This window comes from Sus scrofa, chromosome 7 (genome assembly GCF_054392235.1).
Source record: "Sus scrofa isolate SSC_HxYL_T2T_F1_AM1 chromosome 7, Sscrofa_HxYL_maternal_Yorkshire_Landrace_v2.0, whole genome shotgun sequence".
Lineage (NCBI taxonomy): Eukaryota > Metazoa > Chordata > Mammalia > Artiodactyla > Suidae > Sus > Sus scrofa.
This window is the reverse complement of record NC_139389.1, coordinates 19,954,455-19,967,200: the sequence shown is the minus strand read 5'-3', so window position 1 is coordinate 19,967,200 and position 12,746 is coordinate 19,954,455. Positions and strand designations below refer to the sequence as shown.

The following is a 12,746-nucleotide window of genomic DNA, read 5'->3' as shown; positions in this document are numbered from 1 at the left end:
TCTTTTGGGACACATATAAGGTGAAAGTTAGGATGCTTGATGTTGTTCCAGGTCTCTTAAATTGTCCTCGTTTAAGCAATTTTTTTCTTTTTTTCTGTTCAGTTTGAGTGATTTCCACCACTCTGTCTTCCAGTTCACTGAATATTTCCCGTGTATCGTCCAATCCACTGTTGATTCCATCTGATGTATTTTTTATTTTAGTTATTGTGTTCTTCAGCTCTGTTTGATTCTTTATATTTTCTAACACTTTGTTGAAAACTTCTAACTTCTAGTTCTGTTTATCCATTCTTCTCTCAAGTTCTTTGAGCATCTTTTGACTATTTTATCTAAACAAAATACGATATACACACAATGGAATGTTATTCTATCTTAAAAGGGAAGGAAACCCTGTCACATATTAGTTACAACATAAATGAATCTTGAGGACATTATGCTAAATGAAATAAGCCAATCACAATAAGACCAAGACTCTATGATTATACTTACATGAAGTAGTTAAAGCAGTCAAATTCATAGAAACTGAAAATAGAATGGCAGTTACCAGGGGCTAGGTGGGAAAGGGAAATGGGGAGTTGTTAAATGAGTATGGGGTTTTGGTTCTGCAAGATAAAAATTTTGGAATTTTATTGTACTCAACAATGTGAATATACTTAACACTACTGAAGTGTACACTTAAAAATTGTTAAGATGATAAATTTTATGTTAAGTGTAGTAAAACAATTTTTTAAAAAATTGGTTACATTTCTATCAGAAAAAATTGATCTGAGGAGTTCCCATTGTTGCTCAGTGGAAACAAACCTAACTAGTATCCATGAGGATGTGGGTTCGATCCCTGGCATTGCTCAATGGGTTAATGATCCAGTGTTGCTGTGAGCTGTGTTGTAGGTTGCAGGTGCAGCTTGGCTCTGGCACTGCTGTGAACAGATTCGACCCCTAGCCTGTGAACTTCCTTAGGCTGCAGGTGCGGCCCTAAAAAAAAAAAACAGGAAAGAAAGAAAGAAAGAAACTAACTGATCTGAAAGTAAAATTACAGTGATACCAATTACAATGGGAGCAACAGCTATAAAATATCTAAGCATTAGCTGAGCATATATAGGACCACTATGAACAAGTGAATTTTCAAGATCGTAATAAAGAGCAAGCAAGATGATTTGAATAAATGAGGAAATACCCTCTGCTTTTGCACGGGACTAAAAACAACAACAACACTCCTAAGTAGCTTTTTAAAATTTATATGTGCCATTAATTTGATTTTTCCCTTCACTGACCTTTGACCTTTGGAAGTATTTTCACATCATTTGTCTACACAGTAATTCTCAAACATAGCATTGGATATCACAGGGCACAGTAGGTGAATTTTCCCTTTTTGAACTATGGGGTATATATTCATTCTTGTATGTTTATTCTGTCAGTCATCAGATATGTACTGGGCACCTACCATATGACACTTTATATTTCAGCCTTCATGGAGTTTACATCCCTATAAAGAGAATATCAAACATCTTCCCATTTAAAGCAAAACTAATCTAATTAAGAATTTAGGGGTAAAATGCATTTATGGACTGACAATTCTGAATGGGGTGCCTTTTCTTTCTCTATCCCTTTTTCTCAGAACTTAACCTTCTGGAGGGTTTCTGGCCTTACGAGATGAACATAAAGATGAATATCATTTGATTTTTTTTTTTTTTTGTCTTTTTCTATGACCACACCCACAGCATATGGAGGTTCCCAGGCTAGGGGTCTAATTGGAGCTGTAGCCACTGGCCTACACCCCAGCTCACAATGAGCAACACCAGATCCTTAACCCACTGAGCGAGGCCAGGGATCAAACTTGCAACTTCATGGTTCCTAGTCAGATTTGTTAACCACTGAGCCATGACAGGAACTCCTGAGATGAATATCATTTGAACATAATATTTTTTGACCACATCCATGGCATGTGGAAGTTCTCTGGCCAGGGACTGAACACATGGCACAGCAGCAACCCAAGCTGCTGCAGTAGCAAAGCCAGATCCTTAAACTACTGCACCACAAGAGAACTCCCTGAACATAATATTTATGAAAATCAAAACTAAAGCAAAAATTCCATGACAAACAAAATATCAAATTTTAAGATGCAGAGAGCTACACTGCTGTGCCATGCGACCAAGTCTGAGGCAAAGGGGAAAAGTGTATGTCCCTATATAAATGTCTTTGTGTATTTTTTAATGGTTATTTTTAAAGAACATTAGAGTATTTGAAAAAATACTGAAACATTGAAAAGTAGGTATATTCAAACTGACATCATTTTAGTTTAAATATTTTATTTTACCCAAATCAGAATTTACTATAATTTTATTTTCCTGATTTTAATGGAAACAAACTCATCAATAATAGTTTTAAAATCAACTTTTGGAGAAAACCAACCATTAAAAAATATACAAAAGCATGTATATAGGAGTGCACATTTTAAAATTTTGCTTTAGTTTCCAATATGAGTTCTCTCAGAATTGATAAACAAAGAGGTAATTAGTTCAACTTGCTTTACACAGACGCCTTAGAATCTACCACAGAACTTTGGCTAACTGGCTCATTCAATCAAGTAAAGCAAAATATTTAGAGAGACTTTCTTTTCATACTTTCTACAGTTATTCCAGAAATTGCCTCACTGCTTGCTTTGTCTTGGTGTCAGATATTTGTACTCATAAGAACAAAGATAAAAGAACTTCATGAGGCTGAACACAGATTCCTATCAAATATATTTAAAACATACATTGGGAAACATTTCAAGTCTACTGTAATCAGAATTACCAGAAATTTGGGACAGAAGTGACAAGGAAAATCTGCTTGGAAGAAAGAGATCATATTCAATTAGAGAACTCTGCCTTATCAGTTGGAAATTGGAAGTAGCTTCTCTGTTGTTTTCTATGATGGTGTGCTTTTCTCATTATTTTTATGTCCTGTGTAAGAAATTTGCAGTACTTCCAAAAATGAAAATGAAAGTGCCACCAATGTCCGGGAGCTGCAAACCAATTTTGAGTTAACCCACAAAGAGAATTTTGACCACTTTTGGTTTGGAGTGGAATGTAGAATTAAACATGCACACAGATTTTGTACTGTGAATATGCCAAAAGATATTTTGAAACCCTTCTTGGCAAAAATGATATTCCATTATGATTCAGAGTTGCATAGTAAAGAGAGTTTGTTTTAAGATTGGGGTTTGAGAAATGCAACATCAAAAAATATGAAAGATCCAATGCTTTATTTGCTGCTGGAGCTTTTTATAAATTACTCAGATTGATTGCAGTTGGTTCGTTTCTTTCTTTCTTTCTTTCTTTCTTTCTTTCTTTCTTTCTCTCTCTCTCTCTCTCTCTCTCTCTCTCTCTCTCTCTCTCTCTCTCTTTCTTTCTTTCTTTCTTTCTTTTTTTGTCTCTTTAGGGCCGCACCTATGGCATGTGGAGGTTCCCAGGCTAGGGGTCAAATTGGAGCTACAGCTGCCAGCCTACTCCACAGCCATAGCAACACAGGATCCGAGCGCGCCTGGGACCTACACCACAGCTCACGGCAATGCCAGATCCTTAACCCACTGAGCAAGGCCAGGGGTAGAACCTGAGTACCCATGGATGCCAGTCAGATTCATTTCCCCTGAGCCACGACAGGAACTCCCTTTTTTTTCTTTCTTTCTTTTTTTTTTTTAACTATCATATGCATGGCCTTTATTGTTTGCAATGGGAGGTGGAAGATGAAGGACAGCTTTGGCTCTTTGGGTGGCTCCACGGAGTTGGTCACAGCTCTTGAAAAGCTGGTTCATCCTTTAAGTAGTCAGCTCTTAACACAAGAGGCAATCTGCGAAGTGGTGGGCAGAGAAAAATAGAGTGTTTTTAGAAGCATCTATGTGCAAGTAAACAGGGCAGTTGTGGTACGAGGTTATAATGCTACACAGAATAGTCATATGCATTAAGAAGTGTCCAACTTATGGTAACTAGACTTACTGTGGTGATCACTTAAAGATGTACAGAAATGCCAAATCACTATGTTGTGTGCTGGGAACTCATATAATGTTGTAGATCCATTATACTTTAAAAAACAAACTCATAGAAAAAGAGATCAGATTTGTGGTGACCACAGGTAGGGGTTGAAGGGAGAGGGAATTGGATGAAGGTGATCCAAAGGTACAAACTTCCAGCTATAAACAAGTATTAGGAATGTGATGTACAACAGGATAAACATAACAAACACTGCTGCACTTTGTGTGAAACTTGTTAGGAGGAGTTCCCACCGTGGCACAGTGGTTAACGAATCTGACTAGGAACCATGAGGATGTAGGTTTGATCCCTGGCCTCGCTCAGTGGGTTAAGGATCCAGCGTTGCCGTGAGCTGTGGCGTAGGTTGCAGACACAGCTCGGATCTGACATTGCTGTGTAGGCTGGCAGCTACAGCTCCGATTAGACCTCTAGCCTGGGAAACCTCCATATGCCACAGGAAGCAGCCCTAGGAAAGGCAAAAAGACAAAAAAAAAAAAAAAAAAAAAAAAAAGAAAGAAAGAAAGAAAGAAACTCGTTGGGAGTAAATCCTGAGAATTCTCATCCCATCTTTAATTTCGTACCTGTGTGAGGTGATGGAGGTTTACTAAAGGAAAAAGACACAATAAATTTCTATGTCTTCTGGAAAGTAAAAAAAAAAAAAGTGTGTTGGCTTTGACCTGGGGGTGGGGGATGGGTAGCTTGGACGGCTTAACCAAGGAGGGGATGATTGCGCTACCTTTGAACCTAAGGGTGGTGACTCTCAGTGGGAAAGGAGAGAAGCTGTGTTTCAGGCAGAGGGAGGTCCAGCTGCCAAAGCTGGGAGATGGGGGAAAGTAGAGTGGGTTATTGAAACTGAATATAGAGTTCAGCATCTAAAAGCGAGGTAGTAGAGGAGGAAGCTGTGTCAACGGAAATACTGAGCTGGGTTCACATCCTCTTTCTCCACACAGTCTAATGCCTTGTGGAAGCAAATGAGCCACAGAAGCTGAAGGAAAAACCACCATTCTTTCTTAATACCTGGAGAGAGGCAACGACAGACTATGAGCAGGCAAGTGAGAGGGGGCTTTAGCTGTCAGGGAAGGCGGAGATAAACCCTTGATGGGTAGGATGGCCATTGAAAGGAGGGGAGAAATTTGCCCCAGCAGGTAGCCACCAAGCTTGGGGACTTGGAGGGAGGGCTTTCAAACGTATTTTCATAAAAAAGACCTGTGGAGCTGTCAATGCTCAGGGATTCTCTCTTAAAATCTAACAGTATTAATCTGCTAAAACATTTGCCTTTTCATAGCATCGAACAAACGACGGAGATCCTGTTGTGCCTCTCACCTGCCGAAGCTGCCAATCTCAAGGAAGGAATCAATTTTGTTCGAAATAAGAGCACTGGCAAGGATTACATCTTATTTAAGAATAAGAGCCGCCTGAAGGCATGTAAGAACATGTGCAAGCACCAAGGAGGCCTCTTCATTAAAGACATTGAGGATCTAAATGGAAGGTACTGAGAATCCTTTGCTTTCTCCCTGGCGATCCTTTCTCCCAATTAGGTTTGGCAGGAAATGTGCTCATTGAGAAATTTTAAATGATCCAATCAACATGCTATTTCCCCCAGCACATGCCTAACTTTTTCTTAAGCTCCTTTACGGCAGCTCTCTGATTTTGATTTATGACCTTGACTTAATTTCCCATCCTCTCTGAAGAACTATTGTTTAAAATGTATTCCTAGTTGATAAACAGTGAAACTTCTAAGGCACATGTGTGTGTGTGTGTGTGTGTGTGTGTGTGTTTACCAGCTTTTATATTCAAAGACTCAAGCCTCTTTTGGATTTCCTTTCCTGCTCTCTCAGAAGTGTGTGTGTGTGAGGTGAGTGCTTGTCCAAACACTGCCCTAGAACAGAGAGACTTTCCCTGATGAAAACCCGAAAAATGGCAGAGCTCTAGCTGCACCTGGCCTCAACAGCGGCTCTTCTGATCATTTCTTGGAAGAACGAGTGCTGGTACCCCTTTTCCCCAGCCCCTTGATTAAACCTGCATATCGCTTGCCTCCCCATCTCAGGAGCAATTCTAGGATGGGATGGTTGGGCTTTCTTTTCAGTGATTGACAAAGAGCTAGCACAGCTTGCAGAGCCAGGGGGAGTTCTGGGTGGAGGTGTTTTGTCAGCCTGATGCTCACCACTGATAATGAATGAGGGATTGACCCCATCTTTCAAGCTTTGCTTCAGCCTAACTTGACTCTCGTAGTGTTTCAGCCGTTTCCATATTAGGCTTGTCTTCCACCGTGTCGTGTCGTCAATCTTATTTCTCAGGTCATCTGTGGGCAGTTTAGTGCGAATGGACTCAGAGGTAACTGGTAGCTGTCCAAGAGCTCCCTGCTCTAACTGTATAGAAGATCACCACCCAAGTCTGGAATCTTCTTACACTGGCCCACAGACTTGCATCACTGCATACTTAGCTTCAGGGCCCAGCTCCCAGGTTAAGTGCTGTCATACCTGTAGCTTGCTTGGCTCTGCAGATAGGGTTGCTAGATTAGGCAAATAGAGGGTGCCCAGTCAAATTTGCATTTCAGATAAACAACGAATATATTTTTAGTTAGATATGTTTCAGGCACTGCATGGGACATACTTTTGGTAGGCAGCCTACTCTGGAAGAACCTCTTGGTTGTTTGCTGACAGACTGCTTTTGAGTCCCTTGCATCTTCTGGGTGGTTTCAAGTTAGGGAGACCTCAGCCATAGGTTGTTCTGTCACCAAGAAGCTTCTGCAGGCACGTGCAGGCCTTGAGGTCTTCCGACTTGTGGCCCGGGGACTCTGCTTTTTCTCTGTCCTTTTTTCTCCTTAGTGGGCCATGTCCTGTGGTGTTGTCTTAGCCAGTTGTTTAAGGGAGTGTTGCAGCTTTATGATTAAGAGCATGGTCTTTCCTTGCAAACTGCTTGGTTTAGAAGCCTGGCTCCACCACTTAGCGGCTCTGTGACCTCGGACACATTTCTTAGCCTTTCTGGGCCTCGCTCTTCTTCCTCATAAAGTGAAAATGAAAGTAGACAAAGCCTTCTCTGTCTGGCTACTGAGAGGATGGAGTGATTTCATACACATAAAGCACTTAAAATAATGTCTGGCATATGATACATGCTCAATAAATGTCACTTACATTTGCTATTATTATTACTCTGCCATGATCTTGTGTAGCTTAGGAACAGAGGTTCTTTACAGGAATTCAGGCTGTTCTTGAATCTGGCTTGCTCAGCTTAATATGGTAATTGCTTTGCCACAGACTGGTCTTCCTCTCCTTCACCCAAAGCCTTAGGGGGTGAACGATCCCAGTTTCAACCTATTCTGTTGGCAGGCTAACATGGAGATGGCACCATCTTAGCTCTGCTGCAGGTGGGGAGCCAGATTCACCCAGCTTTGCTCCCAGATACAGCTCCCCAAGCATTTATATGCTGAAACTCCATCCCAAGAGCAGTCTACATGGTACACTCCCCCATCCATCTCTCCAAATTTGGCTGCTTCTACTTAGGCTCTCTGTGCAGCAATTCACCTGAAATATCTCTTCCACGATACAGTCAAGGGCAGTGACCTACCTGTTCCACCTTCCCTTCCTCAGCCATTTTTCTTCTTTGTACATAATCAAGATCAGGAACTCTCATAAGCTGTGGTCCTCATTTTGTCAATCTAATTTCACAGCCTCTTGGCACATGAAGCTGTCCTCTCTCTCCTTTCTGCCTACTGCCCATGAGCAGTTGTGACACTGCCACATTTCTCCTTTAACGACCCAGCCTGCTGAATAGCTGCATTTGGAATGTTTTCAATTTTTGTTAATTTATTTATTTCATCTTTTTTTTTTTTTTTTTTTTTTTTTTTTTTTTAGGGCCGCACCCATGGCATATGGAGGTTCCCAGGCTAGGGATCCAATGTGAGCTGTAGCTGCTGGCCTACACCACAGCCACAGCAATGCACAATTCGAGCCAATCTTTGACCTACACCAGAGCTCACGGCAACACTGGATTCTTAACCCACTGATTGAGGCCAGGGATCAAACTCTCGTCCTCATAGATACGAGTCAGATTCGTTAACCTCTGAGCCATGATAGTTGTTAGTTACTCATTGATGAGAAAGGAAGTGTCACAAAATATCCTCCATAAGTCGAAGTTTGAATATGTTTTCTGCCTTGTTACTAGAAAAGAGCATTAAAAATTCTTGATTGTAATGAAGCTTGGAAAAAATCAGCATAGTTTACTGATATATAAGTGAAAATAGACATTGTTAGTTTAAACAATCTGATATTTCTGGTTGAAGACATATTTGTCTGTAAAAAAAAAAAAAAAATCTTGAACTGTTTAAAAAAAAACTTGACTGGAAACACTACCAAAATATGGGAGTTCCTACTGGGACACAGCAGAAATGAATCTAACTAGTATCCATGAGGACACAGGTTTGATGCCTGGCCTCGCTAAGTGGGTTAAGGATATGGTGTTGCTGCAGCTCCGATTCAACCCCTATCCTGGGAACCCCCATATGCCACCCTAAAAAGCAAAAAGAAAGGTGCAGCCCTAAAAAGCAAAAAGAAAGAAAGAAAGACAGCCAGACAGACTACCAAATATGGAGAGAAAATGGAACTTTTAGGCCCTATCTCCAACTATCACATCCCTATCACCGTCTGGTAAGAAATGGAAAAAATATTACTAAGCCTCCTTTGTTGCTACAATTAATCTGATTCTCATTCTGAAGCAGTGTTGCCAGAGTTAACAAATAAAAATGCAAAGCTGAGTAGTTAAATTTGAATTACAGATAAACAAATTTCCAGTATATGTTCAATATTGTGTAAGACATTTTAAAATTATTTTTTATTTATCTGAAATTTATATTTTTCCTGTATTTTATCTGGCAACCATGATCAGAAATCTTTAAACAATCAGGAAGTCTTTTTTCTTAGACAAATGAAAATTTGAGTTGATCTTAGGTTTAGTACACTATACTAGGGGCCAAGGGTTATAGTGTGACTATTAAATCACAGATAATCTTTATTACTACATTATTTCCTTATACTGGCCCCACTTGGATCTTACCCAGCTTAGCTTTTGTATGAGAGTCATCCTTAAAGATGAATTTATTCTTTAAAAAAAAAAAAATTTTAAGGGCTGCACCCATAGCATATAGAAATTCCTAGGCTAGCGGTCAAATTAGAGCTGCAGCTGCCAGCCTATGCCACAGCCACAGCAATGCCAGATCTGAGCTGCATCTGTGACCTACACTGCAGCTTGCAGCAATGCTGGATCCTTAACCCACTGAACAATGCCAGGGATTGAACACACATCCTCGTGGATACTGCTCAGGTTCCTAACCTGCTGAGCCACAGTTGGAACTCCAAAGCAGACTTTATTCTGATGGCTCTGCTGATCTCTAACACGTTATTTTGTGCCATGATGTTTATCTTCACTTTACTCAAGTCAGGGAAACACGAAGAGTCTCATACAGGATAAACCCAAGGAGAAATGTGCAAAGTCACATACAAATCAAACTGACAAAAATCAAATACAAGGAAAAAATATCTTCACTTTCAAAATCACCTACTGATGATGAGTTTATATTTCCTTGGATATTTGAATATTAGCTATTTTTTTCCTTTCATGAGTTTTGTGTTCAACCAACTACAGTCGTTTACTTTGATCACAGAATAATGCATTTAAGCCTTAAATAGATTAATATTTATTTTCACCATTTCATAAACCTAAGTACAATTTTCCATCCAGGTCTGTTAAATGCACAAAACACAACTGGAAGTTAGATGTAAGCAGCATGAAGTATATCAATCCTCCTGGAAGCTTCTGTCAAGACGAACTGGGTAAATACCATCAATACTGATCAATGTTTTCTGATGTTACTGTCATTGGGGTCCCTCTTGTCAACTTGTTTCCAATCTCATTAGAAGCCTTGGATGCATTCTGATTTTAAACTGAGGTATTTTAAAAGTAACCATCACTGAAAATTCTAGGCAAGTTTTCTCTAAAAAATCCCTTCATTCATTCATTTGTTCAGTAAGTATTTGATGAGACCTTACCATGTGTAAACATTGCACTAGGTATTAAGAAATACAAAGATGGATAAGATAGAGTCGGCGTAAATGAGATGATATAATGAGACGTTATAATGAAACTCACAATTTCAGTTGGGAAATAAAGTCCTTCAAATTCCATGACTCTTTCTGGCACACGTTAGAGGCTACAGCTTCTGTGTGATTCTCATGCTGGCTCCACTTCTACTTTTTCCTTCTTCCTACTCAAGAAAGCCTATCGAAATATGAGTAAGAAGGGCTTAATCATAGGAATAAATTTGTCTCTGTTCTAAGTGATTAAAAATGTCTATCAGTATAAAAAGTTACTTGGGAAGATTCTTAAAACTGCTTTTACACACTGTTTTAGAATGACTGTTATATAAATAAAAAAGTAGATTTGATCTAACACAATTAAATGACTTTTGGAAATATTGACTAATTCTCACCTTGCCCCTCAAAGGGATGCCTGAACCATTTCCTTCTTTTGCCAGAAAGCCCCCACCCTTTGTCTGTTGACCTAGCCTAGGAAATCTTCAGATCACATTGTTAGCAGGAACTGGTTACATGTGCTGTACAAATACTATTTAATTCATCTGATTAAAAAAAAAAGAGATAAGAAGCAAAAGTTTGACTATCTTAAACTGTTTGCGTACCATCTACTTTATGAGTATGTAACCCAGAAACTTAAAGCTCCTTAAGGGAGCTAAGTCTTTTGGATAAGACCTATAGTGAGACCTTTTAGCAAAATGGTTAAGACTGAATGGAGCTCACTAGCGTGGGTTCATATCCTGATGCTCAAACACGCAATTAAATGACTTTAGGTGGGTTAGTCTCTGTTCTTTAGTTTCCTCAATGGGAGATAATATTGGTAGTAGCGATTTTACTGGGTTGTTGAAAGAACATCTGTTAAATGTTCAGAACGTGTTACGACAGAGTACAGAGTAATGATTTGCTTGTATATGTATGACTCAAATAGTCTGCCATATGCCTTGTGACTGGGTCCTGTGGAGCAGGAAGGAGGGATTTCCCACCCAGCAGAAAGTTGGGTAAACTGGAAAATAGACTGAGGCCAGGAAATGATGCAAAGCGTTGATGTTCACTGCCACGGCAGGTGAAGGGCAGGGCCAGAGTTGTCAGTAGGGTCAGTGGAGGACTGGAAATAACAAGACCCACTGCACTTTTCAGCCTCTGCTCCAGTAAGGTAATGTTGTGAGAGTAGAAAATTTTGTTAACAGAACCCACTTTTCAGTACAGTGCTACCAATACTGTAGTGATTTCATACCACATCCCAAGAAAGAAAAAGATGGCTCAATCCCATGTGAGCTGAGATTATTTGGTTTTATTGTTAAATAAATAGCATTGTGTGGTCATCATTAAAAAAGGTAGATGTTAGGAAAGTAGAAGGAAGAAGACTCTCACCTACATTTTCATCACTGTTTTGGTATCTGCCAGTTGTCACCTTGGTCCCCTTCCCCGCCTCTCCCCTGCCTCCTCTTCCTCCTTCTCCTTTTTTTGGAATACAATTCAGGTACCATAAAATTTACCCTTTTAGAGTGTTTGACTCAATGGTTTTTAGTATTTTCACATGTTGTGCTATTACTATCACTATATAATTCCAGGTCATTCACATCATCCCCCAAAGAAACCTTCTAACTATTAGCAGTCCATTCCCTTCTTCCCTCAGCCCCTGGCAACCACTAATCTACTTACTGTCTCCATGGATGTTCCTATATTGAATCAAGCTAGCATAAACCCCACTTGCTCATGGTCATAATTCTTTTTTATAGTGCTAAATTATATTTGCTAATATTCAATTAAGGATTTCTATGTCCATATTCATAAGGAATATTGGTGTGTAGTTTTCTCTTTGTGTGATATCTTTGTCTGGTTTGGGGATCAGAGTAATAATTACTGCTCTCATAGAATGAATTGAGAAGTGTTCCCTCCTTTTCTATTTATTGGAAGAGTTTGTGAAGTATATTGGTATTGATTCTTCTTTAAACATTTGGTCAGATTCACCAGTGAAGCCATCTGGGCCATGGCTAATCTTTGTGAAAAGTTTTTTGATTACTAATTAAATCTCTTTAATTTGTTATGGGTCTGCTCCTCAGACGTTCTAGTTCTTCTTGAGTCAGTTTTGTTCATTTGTTTCTTCCTAGGACTTTCTCCCTTTCATTTGGATTATTTAGATTGATAGTAATATCCCCCTTTTAATTCCTGGCTGTAGTAATTTGGGTCTTTTCTCTTTTTTCTTGGTCAGTTTAGCTAAAGGTTTGTAATTGTATTAATCTTTTCAAATAACTAACTTTTTTGTTTTGTTTGTTTTTTGTTTTTTGTTTTTTGTTTTTTGTTTTTTGTTTTTTTTTTTTTTTTTTGCTTTTTAAGGCTGCACCTGAGGCATATGGAAGTTCTCAGGCTAGAGGTCTAATCGGAGCTACAGCTGCTGGCCTATACCACAACCATAGCAATGCCAGATCCAAGCTGCATCTGCGACCTACACCACAACTCGGCCAGGGATCACACCTGCAACCTCAGGTTCCTAGTCGGATTCATTTCTGAAGCACCATGACGAGAACTCCCTCAAAAAACAAACATTTATCTTCATTGATTTTCTGTTGTTTTCCCGGTCTAAATTCCATTTAGCTCTAATTTTTTTTTCTTATTTCCTTCCTTCTGTTTGCTTTGTGTTTAGTTTGATCTTCTT

General features: G+C 39.4%; 1 protein-coding gene across 1 annotated transcript in view; it reads left to right on the top strand.

Moving 5' to 3' along the window:
• Positions 1–5,289: 5,289 nt before the first annotated feature.
• Positions 5,290–12,746, top strand: part of CMAH (cytidine monophospho-N-acetylneuraminic acid hydroxylase) — a gene marked incomplete at its 5' end in the record, with an annotated part of 38,404 nt that continues 30,947 nt past the window's right edge. The window contains 2 exon segments of the mRNA NM_001113015.1: positions 5,290–5,493; positions 9,741–9,832. Coding sequence (NP_001106486.1) covers positions 5,290–5,493; positions 9,741–9,832 — 296 coding nt within the window.